A 15383-nucleotide genomic window follows, 5' to 3' on the forward strand; every position below is an offset into this window, starting at 1 on the left:
AAATGCAGCAATCTTGTATGTGATGCTCAAGATTGCTGTTTGTTTCTGCCCCCTTTGACTAGAATTTGTTCTCAAGATGTGATGCTCAAAATTGAGTCTCAATATCCCATCTCCCGTGTGTGGGGATTTTAATATCATGCTGTTCCTGTTTCGATTCTGGTTTTAGTACAACACTCGGTAAATTTTGCAAAGGATAAAGCACGGTCGAGTTAGAAGACCAACAATTATTTGACAAAAAAACAAACAAAAACAGATGAAATAGAGCGAAGAGAAGTCATCAGATCACCATTCTTTTCTTACTTTCAACAAATGAAGGGAAAGAATTGAACTGTGACTCATGTTCCCATCATGTGATACTGCAAGTTCCTGCTCTAAGAAATCCCACCCCTAAAATCTGATAAGATGAAAATTCCTTCCCTAGTTTACAATTAACGGCCTCTCTCTTCTCATTGAAAATCCAGGAACTGTTGAAAAATACCTCACGCAAATGCACAATACCCCTTAAAAGATATTTTAAGGATTGATTTCTCTCTTCAAAGCAGAAAACCATACTAAAACTTTCAGCAACTGCCCATTCTCCTCTCCACAATTCCCAGTTTGGCGTTCGCACAAGGCAATTGAAAGCAACCCATAATATTGTGCAGTTACGGATCCTCCCGCATATCTGGCCTCCTTTTCGACTGCAAGGCTAGCCGTGCATCCCTCTCCCGTTCAAACTCCCGGAAATCTGCTCTCTGCAAGAAGTTTACCTTATCTAAATATTGGTTTGAACTCTTCTTGTAAGCATCCAACTCCTCATCCAACCCTTTTTCCTCCTTAAACTCCCCCCAGTCCTTTTTTGTTTTGTCAAGCACACTGAGCTTTTGTTTCTTCTTAATCTGTTCGAGCACTGCATCCACAGCTGAAGCTGCTGGAGCTTTCGCCTTTTCAGATGCTTCCTTTGAATCAGCATCAACAAGCTTCTTATATTCAATTTCTTGACCGGCAAAATCCCGAACCTCTGTGATCTATAAAATGAAAGAGATCTGTTTAATATGATTATTGCCAATAAATTTTAAAAAATGAACTGTGCGTCCATACCATTAAATTTTTTTAAAACTAATTTGTATACATCATTATGATAATTATGATTTTTGGTTTAAGGATCAGCTCCGAGAGATTCAAGTTAAACAGGAAAACTGCTCGGCCATCACAGAGACTACTCAGGTGGTAAAAATTGGCATGTAACCAAATACATATATTAACATGTGTGTGTAACATCATATCTTCAAAAGTGATTGGAGAGCAAATTAACAACTAGAAACTAAGCAGCACTACTTAGTTCCACATCTGAAAAGCCAAAGTTTACCCGCAGACAGGTCTCCCAACAGAACACAGACAAACAGGTGATTCAAATAATATGCTAACCTCAACTTTCCCTCTGCCTGATGCTGCAGCTGCAGCATCCTTAACTTCTACAAGAGCAGCAGCAGCAAGCCTCCTGGCCTTGTCACTAGAGCTGTCCTGCACGACATCATCACTAGAGCTGTTCTGCGTGACATTTGATCCCTTCTGTGGTGCATTTTCTTTTGGTGACTCTGCCTTCTTTGGTGCCAGGCCCAGATATGCCTTCCAGTTCTAAGAAATAAATAGAAGTAAAAGATTAAATTCTAGCAAACAGTATTTTTATAATTCCAACACAGATGGAAAGAACGAGGCAATCCTCACATCAGATGCCTTCTTTGGAGTTTTATTCACAGTTGAAGACTTCTTTAATAAATCCTTGAATTTCTTATTAGATACTCCTTTATTCATTTGCTCCCACATGGCATCTACCCGAGATTTTACATCTATTAAGATAGGAAAAAACATTAGTCCTTCTGATCAAGGAATTTATGTGACCAAACAGCAGAACAGGAATTGGATAAACAAGCACTTGTGAGTAAAAAAAAAAATTCTGACCAGTCTGTTCAGGTTTAGTCTCTAAGCTTGGAAGGGGAACAGCTCCATTGGTAGACTCGATTGGTAAAGCATCCTTTTCATTTGCAGTACCTGAACCAGAAAACCAAACTACTCAATCATAAGTAGGAAAAAAAGAAAAACGAAACTGCACCCAAGCTGCCTATGAAAAAGTTGTGGTATGAGTAGCCCTGGCAGTGCCTGAACAAAATCATCAAATGAACAGATCTAGTGACCAACGATTTTGTCTTTCGCCTAAAATATATAAAACTTCAAAACAAATTACAAATATAGGTCTTTGATAGTTGTAATATCCAAATCATTTTGGACACCAAGCACCGAAATTGGATTGCAACTAAAAATTGGTAAATTACATTACAACAAAAACTGTGATGGACAGGTTCGATGTTTTTATGTGCTACTCCACCTATATTACATATTCTGTGGTATCTAAAACTAAAAACACCTAATTCTAAAGCGAAAGGAAGTTTAGCTTAACAGTTTGATGGGAGTTAAGCAAATGACACAACAAAAGCTTCAAACCCATTATCAGTAGATAACTCAGCTGAAAATCTGACACTATTCCACGCAAGTTACTATTTTTTGAATTGGGTACGCAGCTTTTCACCCATCTTCGTTTACAAACAGAAAAAGCAAAAATCTTTAGCTCATAAATCTATGAATGCTCCAAAGAAAATACTACCTACCAAGGCTCCAAAACCACCTAGCCCATGAAAATTTATAATTCACATACCCATTATTTTCCAGAAAATAAAAGGGCAAAAATATTTTCAGTGCTCAGTCTGTTTTCATCGTTAAAACCCATTGATTTTCTAAAATCTCCAGAGGTCCTTTTTCGTGCAACACAAACAGACCCGACTGAGCGTAAGCCAAACAAAGAAGGAATTAAAATAAAATAAAATCAAGAAATATAAAAATAAAATGCGTACCTGAACTTGAGGCACCGAGAGCGTTGGTGGTGGTGGCAGCCATCGAAGACAAACAAAAGTGGAGAGAGTCATTGGTTTGGTGTTGGTGGTATAAAAAAGAAGTCTGTTATTGGGTTTCGAGGTACCCGAAGAGACCCAAAGCCTTTCGAGCTTTTCTGACTTGTTGGAGGCCCATGAGGCTATAACTAATTAACCCGCCAATAAAATTAATTAATTGGAAGATAATCCAATTAGTTATAAAAATTATTTATTAATTTCAAATCTAATTATTTAAATTTCTAATTAATGAATAAGACATTAATTATGAATTATTTATAGTTTATACTTCTAAACTTGAGAACCAAAATATAATGATAAAAACCAAAATATCAAAAATAATTATTGTATTACAGTATAAATTTATTAATATAACCTACATTTGGATAAATAATTGCCCATGTAAAAAAATTTGTACGTAGTTAAACCAATCTCAATAATTCTTTTTAACCCCTTTGTGGGTAATTATAATGGCGACGTGGCTTTTGTATTTGTATTACCCTTATGACGTAATTTATTAATGCAATCTCCATTCCGTTTGATTAAAAATAAAAATAAAACAAACAAACAAACTTATCATGTTCCTTTTTCGTTTCTTCATTTTTCTATGAGCAGATCTTCATAAAAGACACTAGGACAAAGCCCAAAGATAAACAGAGACAAACAAAGCCCAGATAAGGTGGGAGCTTCATTGCATAAAATTAACACCATTACAATCAGTTGACACTTTTAATTACTAAGAAAATAAAACCCCAAATTAAAAGAAAAGAAATTGACAAAATGGTTTATTATGATTGATCTTTTGGATCTGGTAGCAGCTCCATCATCATAACTTGTATTTCACTAGGGTTTTTCATGGTGATGACTTGCTGGTCTGCAGTTGAGCTGAAAGATAATTGCTCTAAATTGGGAAGGAACAAGTTTGCAAAATCAAGATGGGCAGGGTGAGCTATGTACTCTGCAACACCCTCCACACTCTCAAAGGTTGTTTCAAACACATGAGTGTACCCTTCCAGCTGCTTCTCAGTGCTCAATTCATGTCCCCTGATTAATCACAAAACATCAATTAATACATAATTAACTAGTTAATTATTCAAATTGACCACAAATATGCATCATTTTCAGAACCAGGAAAGCCAAAGTGACCCCAAAAGATAAGAAAAAATTAGCTGAGAGAAGAAAAGAAAAGAAAAAAAGAAACCAGAGGACTATGTTTTACCAGTGGAAGGACTTCATGGGGTCAATGAGATTGACTAGGTTGGCATAGCCTTGGATCAGTTGGTCAATCTGGCTCTCCGAGGTTCCTTCTTTGAATTGTGCTAGCAATAAATTCTTAACACCTCCCTTTGCTTCTTCTGCCATCTCTGTCTGTGAACTGTGATCTGCCTTCTCCTTTCTTTTAAACTCACAGTCCAGGTATAATATAACTATTTTGTCTCCTATCCGAACCCATTAATCTAATAATTTAATTATTGAATAATGGGCTTGCAGAGGTCATATTTTTGAACCTTCATTTCCTCGTGTGTGCTGTAGTTTTGTGTTTGTTGGGCCATACCATGGAGGGGTTTGACCTTGGGATAAAAAAACAGTCGTACAGGCTATACTATTTTAAATAATAAATAATTAAAAAATCAGCGTATAGCCGCTCGGATATATTATTTTAAATAAAAAATAAAAAAACCCCGCGTATAGCCTAGCGGCTATTCTATTTATAGGAAAAAAAAAAGCCCCACCTAGCGCCAGACGCCCATTTGTGGAAACCGGTATCGCCACGTGGCTATACTATTTTTTATAAAAATCATAGTAAAGCCGTGCGGCTCTACTATTTTAAATGATAAATAAATAAATAACCCCGAGTATATATTTATAGAAAAAAAGGACCCGCGTGTAATGCCTCGCGGCTATACTATTTTTTTAAAAATAAAAAATACCCCAATATAGCTGTCCGGCTATACTATTTTGAATAAAAATTAACAAAAAAACCTTGTGTATTTCCACACGGCTGTACTATTTATAGGGGAAAAAAAAAAAGGACCCACCTAGTGCCTAGGTGCCCATGTGTCAAAATAAGTATAGCCGCACGACTATACTATTTTTTTCAAAATAAATTATCGTAGTAAAGCCTCGCAACTATACTATTTTGAAAAAGAGTAATGCTATTTGGACACATAACATTGACCACCTTAACTGACCATCTTATGTGGCAACTGATGTGTCATGCCATGTCAATTAATGAATGTCGTCATATCAATTAAAAAATAAATTAAAAAACCCTAGCATTCCTAGTGAGTGGCCTCATGGCAGCATTCATTAATTGACATGGCATGACACATCAATTGCCACATAAGGTGGTCAGTTAAGGTGGTCAATGTTGTGTGTCCAAATAGCAGCATTACTCTTTGAAAAATACCCAAAGAGTATAGCAGCTCGGCTATTCTATTTAGTACCAAAAAAAGGGACCCACATGTCAAACAATGTATAGCCGAGCGGCTATATTATTTAAATATATATATATATATAAGAATGATGATATGAATGTTCTCTTTGATGTAATTATACAGACCTAGGGCTTGTGTTTAAATACAGTGGCTGATACATGTTCCAACAGGTATTAGTTAAGGACAAACCCAATCAGACAAAAACATTATATGATATTTGAATTTTAAAAATAATTCAAATAAATAAATAATGAATTAGCTTATTGAATTTAATTTAAATCACACAGCCAAAGAGCCATAAGGTCGAAGGAGCGGCCGGCTAGACTATTTATAGAAAAAAAAAAAAAAAAAAAAAAGGACAGCCTAGCACTAGGTGCCCATGTGTGAAAACTGGTATAGCCGCGCGGCTATACCTTTTTTATTTTTATAAAAAACCGTTGTAAAGCCGAACAGCTATACTATTTTAAATGAAAAATTAGAAGGAAAAAAAAACCCCGCGTATAGCCGAGCGGCTAAACTATTTTAAATGAAAATAAAAAACCACAGGTATAGCCGCGCGGCTAAACTATTTTAAATGAAAATAAAAAACCACAGGTATAGCCGCGCGGCTATACTATTTATAGAAACTTTGGAACTATTTTTAAACTCACAGTCCTGGTATAATATAACTATTTGTCTCCTCCCCAAATTTCTTTTTTTCTTTTTTGGGTCTGCTTGTATAATATACCTGAACCCACTAATCTAATAATTTAATTATTGAATAATGGGTTTGCAGGGGTCATATTTTTGAATCTTCATTTCCTTAATATTGCTTGTATAAATAAATAAAAAAATTAATCACTAATTTGTACCTAAATTAATTCATACCAACCTGTGTGCTAGTTTTGTGTTTGTTGGGCCATACCATCGAGGGGTTTGAGCTTGGGCTAAGCTATTGACCTCTTTTTTGGGGGGTTAAACCAAGCTATTGACTTTTAAAACAATAGAGAGTTTGTTTATGAAATGAAATTTTGGGTGTGGAAATGCTACTACTTCATAACTACATGACTTAGAAGATATAAGAGTAAGAGAGAAACTCAAGTAATTGGTGAATAAACTTTACCATTTGTAAAAGAAATGGGTCAAATGCACACCGACCAAACTTCGTCTTCCTTTGCCAAAATTCGACCTGGTTTATTAGTTGTGTAATGAGGCCTAATCCTGTTTAGGTACAACAAACTTAGCACCATTAGACCACACGACATTCTTAGGTGGTGAAGTTGCACGAGATACATCCATTCCCAATTCAGATTGTAGTTATCTTTTACACTCAAAATGCTTGTATCTCATGACACTTCACCGCATAATGTAGTTACATGTCACACTCTCAAATGCATGTATCTCGTGAGACTTTCTCTGCATAAGAATGACATTTACTCCATTTATTCAGAGTTGTATTCCTCTACCTAATTACTACAATGCGGACAATGGGAATATGGAAGTATATAAATGAATGGATCCGGATCTTTTGCTATGATTTTCTCTGCCATGATTTGCTTTATTTTTGTTCTCTATACGTGAGAATGTGAAGATTGGAAAGTTGATAAATCTAGTAAGGGCTTATAAAGAGTTGAGCTACTCCCCCCATTGCCAATTGATTTTGGGATGGAACCTCAACTTCCTTCATACGCCACCTCATTAAATGAATGAAGAGAATCCGGATCCATAAATGAATGAAGAGGTTTGACTCGTAACCATGAATACACTGTTTCTTAACTAATTACTAACCTTGGAAAAACTTCGACAAACTTTGACGCGTTATGGTCAATGTTTTTACTTACCGAAGAAGTAAAACCACACCTCCCATGAGTCACTATATAAAGAAACCAATTGTAACACTTCTGTAAAACAAAGAAAAAAAGCTTCAAAGAAATTGGCAAAAATGGGTTCTTCTTTCTGTAGCATAACCTCAATCTCCATAGCTTGCATTGTGCTAATGTCCTTCTTGGCTATGGCTCCCTCCTATGCATTTGATCTAAACTCTATTTGCTCTAAAACCTTGAACGCTTCTTTTTGTTCACAGGTCCTAAGTTCGGATCCCTGCGTGCGTGACCAAGTCACTTCTTCACAGCCTTGTCTATGTCACTGTAGATTTGGCACATTCCAATGCCATGCCCAATAGAGACCACCTAGTCCAGTGGCAAAAACTTACGGACAATCCTCAGTTGAGGGCAAGGTACACATCTTGTTCCAGCAATTACAATTTACAATGATGGCACTGCTGATTTCCAGCAAGCCAGGCAAAGTGTAGGGCTTGGTGTCTATAGGGGTGTAAGAGATGCAGCATCTGGTGCCTTGGGAGAATTCAATGGGTGTGCAGAGAACTTCAGGCAGTCACCAGCTGAACCATCAACACTCTGGCATGATACTCGGGATTTGTTAGATCTTTCTAGTATGGTTTCAGTAATCTCTCATATGCTGCTTCAACCATACTAATGCTTTTATGTACCCTTTTGAGGTCATGGATGTCAAATTTCGTTGCTTTAAGAAATAACCATATCCAGCTCGTGCTTGACAGTTTCTGTAGATCGGAGATTTTAGCAACAAAATATAAATTGACATCAACCTCAATACAGAGTTCAAACAGTCAAATGCAATGAAATGAAAATTTGAGACGCAAGCAATGACTTGGAAGTGGAACAACATCAGCTCATCTCTCATTATTGAATTTTACAGAGTGTTTGTAAATCAGAGGAACACAGCCAAATCAAACTCTTACAGAGAAAATTAAGTTCCGTTCAGAGCAATAGCATGATATATGACACCTTTGATAGGCCTTCCAATTTAGACACGAACCATAGTTGGTTTGTAATCGAACACAATGACTTTCTCCACATGGGAAAGGAACAAATTTGCAAAATCAACATGGGCAGGATGAGCTACATACTCCGTCACACCCTCCATACTCTCAAAGGTAGACTCGAAGATATGGGTGAAACCTTGATGCAGGTTCTCGATACTCACGTCCTTTCCCCTGATTACAAAACATTAACGAACACTTAAAAAGTTATGCAGACCACATATCCTAATGCTTGAGTCACAAAAATTAACTGCAACTTAACTAACTGTAGAGAAAACTTGGTGATAGCTTTTGGTGCGGGGGCACTATCTGGGAAAATTCCATGGCCACACATGAACAAAAACTACAAAGTCGTGTCTAATAATCTATGAAATGCTAAAGAAGTTGTTCAGGTTAAAAGATTGGCATTTCAGTTAGATGCTCAGGTCTTGGGTCATAAATTAATCCTATATGTTCTTGGGATGATACAAGGAACCACAGAGTGATATGCCAAACATGAAAATAGTGAACCTGAGTGATAAGAAGATGGTCTAGCATTTTGAGTTCCGGGAAAAATAACCAAAATTTGCCCATCTAATACAAATAGCCCTTTTTTTCAAGACAAAAACTGCAACTTTAACCAATATTTGATGATTGAACCCCTTTTCAACATCAGATTTTCAACAAAAGTTGCAATTTTTGAAAAATGGGTGCTAAGTTTTCCAAAAATCTAGCCTTTTGAGGACCCATCTGACTCCCACACTGAATCAGGAAACGCAAAGTGACACAAAAAATATAAGCTAAAAACTCTGTTTTACATGAAAGATGATACTGGACACAAATTAGGTGAATACACGACAAGATATGTGTATTTGGCTAGAACATAACTTCCCAAGTTAACAAATTGCGGTAAAAGACAGGTACCTAAATGCATCAAGTCTTTAAATTCAATTTAAGGATTTTAAATATGAATTACCAAGAAGATCTGAGAATTGAACTCAATATAAAACAGAGATTAGTGTGAGGAGGACAAATGGAAGAGGGAAAGGGTTGGGTAGTGGGTACCAGTGGAAGGACTTCATGGGTTCAATGAGATCGACGAGTTTTGCATAGCCTTTGGTGAGTTCCTCAATCTGATTCTCTGAGATTCCTTCTTTGAACTTTGCTAACAATACATGCTTCACCACTCCCTTCGCTTCCTCCATCTTTCTCTCTCTCTTCCGTCTTCTGAATCTTCTCCTTTTTCTAATGTTTCTCACTCCGCAGTCCACTCCACACCTACTTACTCAATGAAAAAGAAAAAAACGTGCCAACCATTTTCTTTTTTCTTTTTTCTTTTTTTTTAAAATAATAAATTATAGGATATTTTTATAATTGGATAAGGCAACCACAAAAACTGCACGGAAAATACTTGTCTTATTTCTTAGGAGTAAGAACATTTACTTTCAAATCATCATAAGAAAACCCTAGCCGCACTCTGATCCCATTTCTCCTTGTGTTGGTATCTAGTTGCGGTTCTCGTCGGAGGTCTTTGTGTTAGGTTTTGTTTTTGACTTGTTCTTTTATTGTAATGGTCCAAAGTGACCTGAATTATCATGTCACTCTTTGTACGTTTGTGGTTTTATGAATGAATTTCTCTTTCTCAAAAAGAACATTTACTTTCATGCCATGGCAAAAGGGGCCTAGGCTCCAAAAATAACCTCCACTCAAGAAAAAATTGTCATGGAAGAAGTGGGCCACAAAACTGGGCAAGACTTGCTTGGGTTGCTGTTTGGGCAAGTTGACGTCATGCTGACGTCAACGACTAATTTAAACACCAAAATTTTCAAAAAAAAAATTTCTATAAATACCTAGCCATATTCTTCACTTCCCACACCAAAATTCATACAAATTCCTTTCCTCATATCTTATGTAAATTTGCCCTTGGGTTGCCATAGCAATGGGTGAGAATGCATCAAACAAATTGCTATGGCAGTCACTATTCACGTGAATTTTGCCATGGCACAACGAGTGGAAGTGCTCTTATAGTTTGATATGTGTGTAGAGATTTCTCTTTCTGTGATTTTTATGAATTATTTTTTAGATATTTTTGTATGTGTGCAAAATTGTGATTTTCATGAAGTATGAATGTCTCCTGAAAGCAATGCTAAAAGAATAAATACATAAATAAACGCTCTTAAGTTACAAACATTTGTTTAACTTTTATTAATTATTAAATTATATATTTATTTTGTTTCTATTGAAACCATTCCTTCAATAGTGAAAGAAAAATAAAAGAGAACCTATTCCTACTATTATTTAACTTTAAGTGCACCCACTAAATTACTCTTAACACAACCAATGAGTACCAACAATTATCTCAAATTTTTAATAGAATAATTTCAACGAAGTACGATTATTATAAACAATTAATTATAATGCATCATTTCGATACGAATATTTCAAATTTAAAGACTTTGTTCAAATGTTTAATAGTTAAATTATTTTTTTTGTACAAATAATATTTTACTTTAATCTAATTTAAATTATAGAGAGGGAGATTCAAATTCGGGTGCAGAGTGAGGATCACACCCGCTTTAACCACCTTAACTAAGCTCATGTCTGCTAATAATTAAATTACTTCAACTTGTATGAAAAAGGAAAAGAAGAAAGAAATTATTATTACTTTTTCAAAATGGACTTCAAATGATAGAGTAATTGTAACTAGTACTTTCAAAGCACAAAGATCATAATTTATGGTTCTTCCAACATAAATTTTTTTTGTATTGATTTGGAAAATCTCTTTTCTTAAATACTTACATCAAATGAAAAACGCTCACATATTGTGAATTTTTTTTTATATATACAAGCGACATGAAAAAAAAGAGAATTGAACCTGGGACTTCGAGTATAAGGATAAACGTTCAAGTTGAAATTCACTACAAAAAATTGTGACAATAGTTATCATTATTTAGTGACATCTGATGACTAATGATGGAGTGACTAAATGCCTTTTTTGGTGACTTGACTATTGCCATTGTTTTTTTTTTAGTGTAGATTACCTTCATAATGTAGAAAAACGTGCCCCAAACCCCAACCCAAAAAGTACATAACAAAAAGAAGGTAAATAAATAGAATAAAACTCTAAATAGTGCAATATAGTACTGTTTTATTGCAAACTGATCGGGTCACATTACCAACACAACCCACGACTTACACACTATAAAAGTGTAGTTTCCTACACTATACAAATTGGTAGCTTTTTATCCATAATCCCATGCACTTCATATCCATATATATTTAGTTCATACATAATATGGCTGGGAGACTAATTAATCCCTTAATTAAGTAGTAATTAACCAAATCAAGCGGCAGATGGTGCACTCCTTTGGTCAACAGCATCAGTCTCCGATATTACATCAATAAAGGGTGGTCCAACCTTTACATGCTCGTCTGCCTTCACCACAATTTCATCATCATCATTATTCTTAATGTAATCCAGTGACGGGTCCTCATAAATATCCCACCACTTCTTCACCAGCATCTTTATGTCTTCTCTCTCCATATGCTCTTCCTCTCCTGTATACCTCCATGGCTTTGATCCCTGCACCAACATATTATAGTATGCGCAACGTTCTCTTGTCAGATAAATATTTATATATCGCCAGATAGTCTACTTAGAGAACATTTTTGTATATATATAGATGAGATGTGTTTCGATTATCACATACCGCAGCACAGTAATGAACAACCTTCACATGGTCAATGTCCAAATTTTCAGGGTGGCGCCACAAGAGAGCCAATACAAGATTGTATGCAGGTGGGATAGGCTTGTATACATCCTTGAAGAACATGTTCAAAAAGTCCTGCACATCATCAAAATTAATTTTCAAAAATCCCTAGGCGAGTTTTAAGGATGAAATCAACAGAGAAAATACAAACAGAGGATCGTATTGGATTATAATTACCTGCTCGGCAAATGAGGAAGGAGGGGTGACTTTGACGGTCTCTAAGAGATCACAGTAAGTCGGAAGACGAGGCTCATAGACAAACATGCCAGCATTGAAGTAAGGTGGTGGTGGTGAGCCCAAGTCGGCTGGCCATTGAACCTTCTCAGGGCACTGCTGGCAGTATCCAATCTTATACTGAGGAGTCTTACTCCATGTCTTCTCACAAAAGCAATCCATCACAGCATAAAAATAACCCTCGGGCATGTCGAAAAGGTGATCGATATTATCAAACACTTGTATGTCTCCATCCAAGTATATCATCTTCTCGTACTCCACAAACTACATATGTATATTCATTTACATATATGGTACACAGTTAACTTGCATGATTGAAATGCACTCATGACTGGTAAATCAATCAATTAAGGGAAATTTTTCTCTTGCCAAATAGAGTAACATGTTTTATTTATTTAATAACATAGATGTTACTAAACCAATTGATCATGCATAATAATTTGACAAGTTATTTTGAAAAAGTGTTGATCCGTTTCTATAATCATGTGAAACTTTGTTCATATGTATGGTTTAAATCGGTGATCCGATATGTTATATCATAAATACAAATCGGATGTTACTAAACTAAATGATAATGCGTAATGGTGTGATAAGTTATGTTGATAAAGTGTCTAAGTGGGACCCAAAAAAAGTGTCGGTTGGTTTTGAACAATGAATTATGCGAAATTTAATTTTGTTTATATGCATGGTTTAAGTGGGTGATCCGGTCTTTTATGTTCTGAAGTACTAACTGAATGTTATTAAACTAAATCAACATGCGTAATAGTGCAATAAGTTATGTTAATAGAGTGTCAGTCAGTAGGTTTGAATAATGAACTATGCGAAATTTTAAATCGGCAGACCGACATACCACTAAATAAAACAATAACACACAAGGTTTATTAGTTTGGTACCTCCCAAATACGAAGTTTTGAGTAGTTGATGACATAATAAGCCATGGCAAATTGAGTTTGGTTTTCAGGAGGGTAGACAGGCTCAATCTGGCGCACAATGCATCCTTGAGATTCAAGAATCTGGAGGTGCTCCTCAGGAACATCAGGCAGGACGGCCACCACAAGTGGGTATGCAGATTTGGTCTTCCTAAGGCCCTTGGCCAGGCCAACCACACCTTTCCAATAGTCTCCATTTCCAGCCAAGAAGGTCACATAGGCCCTCTTTGGTTCTTTTGTCTCTGCAGGCGACATATCTTTGGATAAAAAAGAAAGAGAGATAAAAAACACAGAACAAAGCAGAAAATTATTTGAGAGGAGGGTTTTGGAAAGCACAAGATAAAGAAAATTGGATGCTGAAGATTTATTGAGGAAATTGAAGAAGTAGAGATGAGTTTATATAGAGGCATGAATGTTTGATGCGGTGGCATTTGATATGGGAAAATGCCAAGTCTGGAAAAAGCTTGAGTCAAGTGTACATGATTCTGTGTAACCTTTTTTATTTATCAGCATGTACGTGGCAACAAAATAAAGAGATTGGACTGTTTGCATAAGGCTCTCAACTTTTCCTGTTTCAGCACATCACTCACTCATATTTAATAATTATTGATATTTTCTAATATTTGATCATATATATGAGAATATGTGCTGAAAGTTAGGGTTTGATACTAAATAATATTTTCCTTAATAAACAGCAGAAGTTCTTATTTAAGGATGCTTATTTTTAGAGAATCACAACACGGCATGCAAATTCATAAGCCATATGTCATAATTTTCATTTCTTTGAAGCTATGGCGTTTGTTCTAGCCTTGAGGTTTTTGTATATGTACTGACGTAATTTATAAATGCAATTTTTTTAGTGTTTGGCTAAATTTAAAAATAAAAATAAAATAAAAAAACTCCCCTCTGTTTTATAATTTTATTTTTCTTTGAGGAGAAGTTAATACGTACCAATTAGGAAATCATTATTTTTTTATCCTCGATCAACTTTAGGATCCTGAGTGACTAGGTTTTAGAGATTTCTGATAATTTCAGGAATTAATTCATAAGTAAATATCAGAAATCAATTTCAATTCTTTCTAGTTGAAGCTTAAAAAATATACAAGTTCAGATTCAATCGGTATAATGTTTTAGTAAATTTAGGTTTTAGCCATAAAAAAAACTTTCACTTTTGGAAAAAGCCAAACCTTTTTCAAAAAAGACAGAAAAACTTCTCGACTTTCAAATCAAAGACATGCAAATGTAAATGATTCATTAAGAAATCCAAAAATAAATAAGGGCAATTTTGTCCATTTTGACTTCTTTTAAAAAATTTCTCTTTTCTTTGGGTTTTTCCAAAGTCTCCCTAATGTTTTTTCCTTTTCCATTTAGGTACCAACAATAATGTTTTACCTTAATTGAGTAAGATTCTTCTAGATAGCAAACATACTAGCCAAAAATAAATTAAAAACCAGTAAGACAAAAATAAATTGGGTTTTATGCTTAAAATTAAGAGTGATGCTAAACGAACTCTAAAATTAACTTAGTACACCCTACTATCAAACTATTTATTAAATTACTAATTTACCCTAATATAAAATGACCAAAAAAGATATATTGAATTGTGAAGCAAATGTAATTTTAGTAAGTACACCTTACTCACCGTATTCAACCCTAATATTCGACGGAGCGACGTTGAACGCTATGAATCCAATCCAACCCCACCACCACCGTCCCTCCCTCTCTCTCTCTCTCTCTCTCTCTCTCTCTCTCTCTCTCTCTCTCTCTCTCTCATCCAAAGTATCTTATTTGCTCTAATTTTTTTGCAATGAGTCAGAATCTTCCATGTGTATGTGGCGTTCGTCCATTAGATTTGGTTAATGCATTCAACCCACCCAAAACAATAATCATTTGATGTTCATCTACGGTGTTGGTGGTTTCAAGTGAGCATATTCCCAAACGGCTCTCACACTTGCCCACTAGAACTCCAGCTCTTCACCCTCTGATGAATCTAATGACAATTATGTTGCCGTTTGCACCATAAACACCAACTTCCAACAACTCCAATACAACCTATTTCTTCTTAATTAGATACCTTTGGGTTGATAGCAACCTCAACAGTCTAAGAAACAAAATCTCTTTGGAATTTTCCTTCTTCTACTAGTTGAAGGGAGATGGGTTCCAACACGATATTACGGGCTTATTAGAATCTTATGCTCATCGGGTCTGGGTTGGCTGGCGATAAGCAGGGGAAGGGTGGAGTTTGGCTGAGAGAGAGAGAGAGAGAAGGG

The 15383-nt window shown here is 35.6% G+C and overlaps 4 protein-coding genes across 4 annotated transcripts; all 4 read right to left on the bottom strand.

Moving 5' to 3' along the window:
• LOC18789704 (craniofacial development protein 1) lies at window positions 207-2966 on the bottom strand. The gene is made up of 5 exons (XM_007222451.2): window positions 2889-2966; window positions 1942-2031; window positions 1708-1829; window positions 1408-1617; window positions 207-1007 (listed from the first exon to the last, which is right to left on the bottom strand). Exons 1-5 carry the CDS (start codon window positions 2929-2931, stop codon window positions 645-647), a joined length of 828 nt encoding a protein of 275 aa, XP_007222513.1. The 5' UTR covers window positions 2932-2966; the 3' UTR covers window positions 207-644.
• LOC18789004 (stress-response A/B barrel domain-containing protein HS1) lies at window positions 3517-4523 on the bottom strand. Its single transcript, XM_007227152.2, has 2 exons — window positions 4144-4523; window positions 3517-3968 (listed from the first exon to the last, which is right to left on the bottom strand). Exons 1-2 carry the CDS (start codon window positions 4284-4286, stop codon window positions 3713-3715), a joined length of 399 nt encoding a protein of 132 aa, XP_007227214.1. The 5' UTR covers window positions 4287-4523; the 3' UTR covers window positions 3517-3712.
• Window positions 8026-9493, bottom strand: LOC18793556 (stress-response A/B barrel domain-containing protein HS1). The gene is made up of 2 exons (XM_007225859.2): window positions 9246-9493; window positions 8026-8375 (listed from the first exon to the last, which is right to left on the bottom strand). The coding sequence occupies exons 1-2, from the start codon at window positions 9383-9385 to the stop codon at window positions 8186-8188; spliced, it is 330 nt and encodes a 109-aa protein (XP_007225921.1). The 5' UTR covers window positions 9386-9493; the 3' UTR covers window positions 8026-8185.
• Window positions 11305-13545, bottom strand: LOC18792278 (galactinol synthase 2). Its single transcript, XM_007222569.2, has 4 exons — window positions 13078-13545; window positions 12128-12448; window positions 11891-12025; window positions 11305-11763 (listed from the first exon to the last, which is right to left on the bottom strand). The coding sequence occupies exons 1-4, from the start codon at window positions 13366-13368 to the stop codon at window positions 11524-11526; spliced, it is 987 nt and encodes a 328-aa protein (XP_007222631.1). The 5' UTR covers window positions 13369-13545; the 3' UTR covers window positions 11305-11523.

This window comes from Prunus persica, chromosome G1, assembly GCF_000346465.2.
Source record: "Prunus persica cultivar Lovell chromosome G1, Prunus_persica_NCBIv2, whole genome shotgun sequence".
Lineage (NCBI taxonomy): Eukaryota > Viridiplantae > Streptophyta > Magnoliopsida > Rosales > Rosaceae > Prunus > Prunus persica.

What these genes read in the sequence shown, in the direction of transcription:
- LOC18793556 (XM_007225859.2), bottom strand. Translation starts at nt 9,385, where the DNA reads ATGGAGGAAGCGAAGGGAGTGGTGAAGCATGTATTGTTAGCAAAGTTC. An exon ending in CCCATGAAGTCCTTCCACTG is followed by an intron (nt 8,376 to 9,245) that starts GTACCCACTACC and finishes TTTTGTAATCAG; the next exon opens with GGGAAAGGACGTGAGTATCG.
- LOC18792278 (XM_007222569.2), bottom strand. Translation starts at nt 13,368, where the DNA reads ATGTCGCCTGCAGAGACAAAAGAACCAAAGAGGGCCTATGTGACCTTC. An exon ending in CAAAACTTCGTATTTGGGAG is followed by an intron (nt 12,449 to 13,077) that starts GTACCAAACTAA and finishes ATACATATGTAG; the next exon opens with TTTGTGGAGTACGAGAAGAT. An exon ending in TTGTTCATTACTGTGCTGCG is followed by an intron (nt 11,764 to 11,890) that starts GTATGTGATAAT and finishes ATGTTGGTGCAG; the next exon opens with GGATCAAAGCCATGGAGGTA.
- LOC18789704 (XM_007222451.2), bottom strand. Translation starts at nt 2,931, where the DNA reads ATGGCTGCCACCACCACCAACGCTCTCGGTGCCTCAAGTTCAG. An exon ending in CTCCAAAGAAGGCATCTGAT is followed by an intron (nt 1,618 to 1,707) that starts GTGAGGATTGCC and finishes TTTATTTCTTAG; the next exon opens with AACTGGAAGGCATATCTGGG. An exon ending in CAGGCAGAGGGAAAGTTGAG is followed by an intron (nt 1,008 to 1,407) that starts GTTAGCATATTA and finishes TTCATTTTATAG; the next exon opens with ATCACAGAGGTTCGGGATTT.
- LOC18789004 (XM_007227152.2), bottom strand. Translation starts at nt 4,286, where the DNA reads ATGGCAGAAGAAGCAAAGGGAGGTGTTAAGAATTTATTGCTAGCACAA. An exon ending in CCCATGAAGTCCTTCCACTG is followed by an intron (nt 3,969 to 4,143) that starts GTAAAACATAGT and finishes GTGATTAATCAG; the next exon opens with GGGACATGAATTGAGCACTG.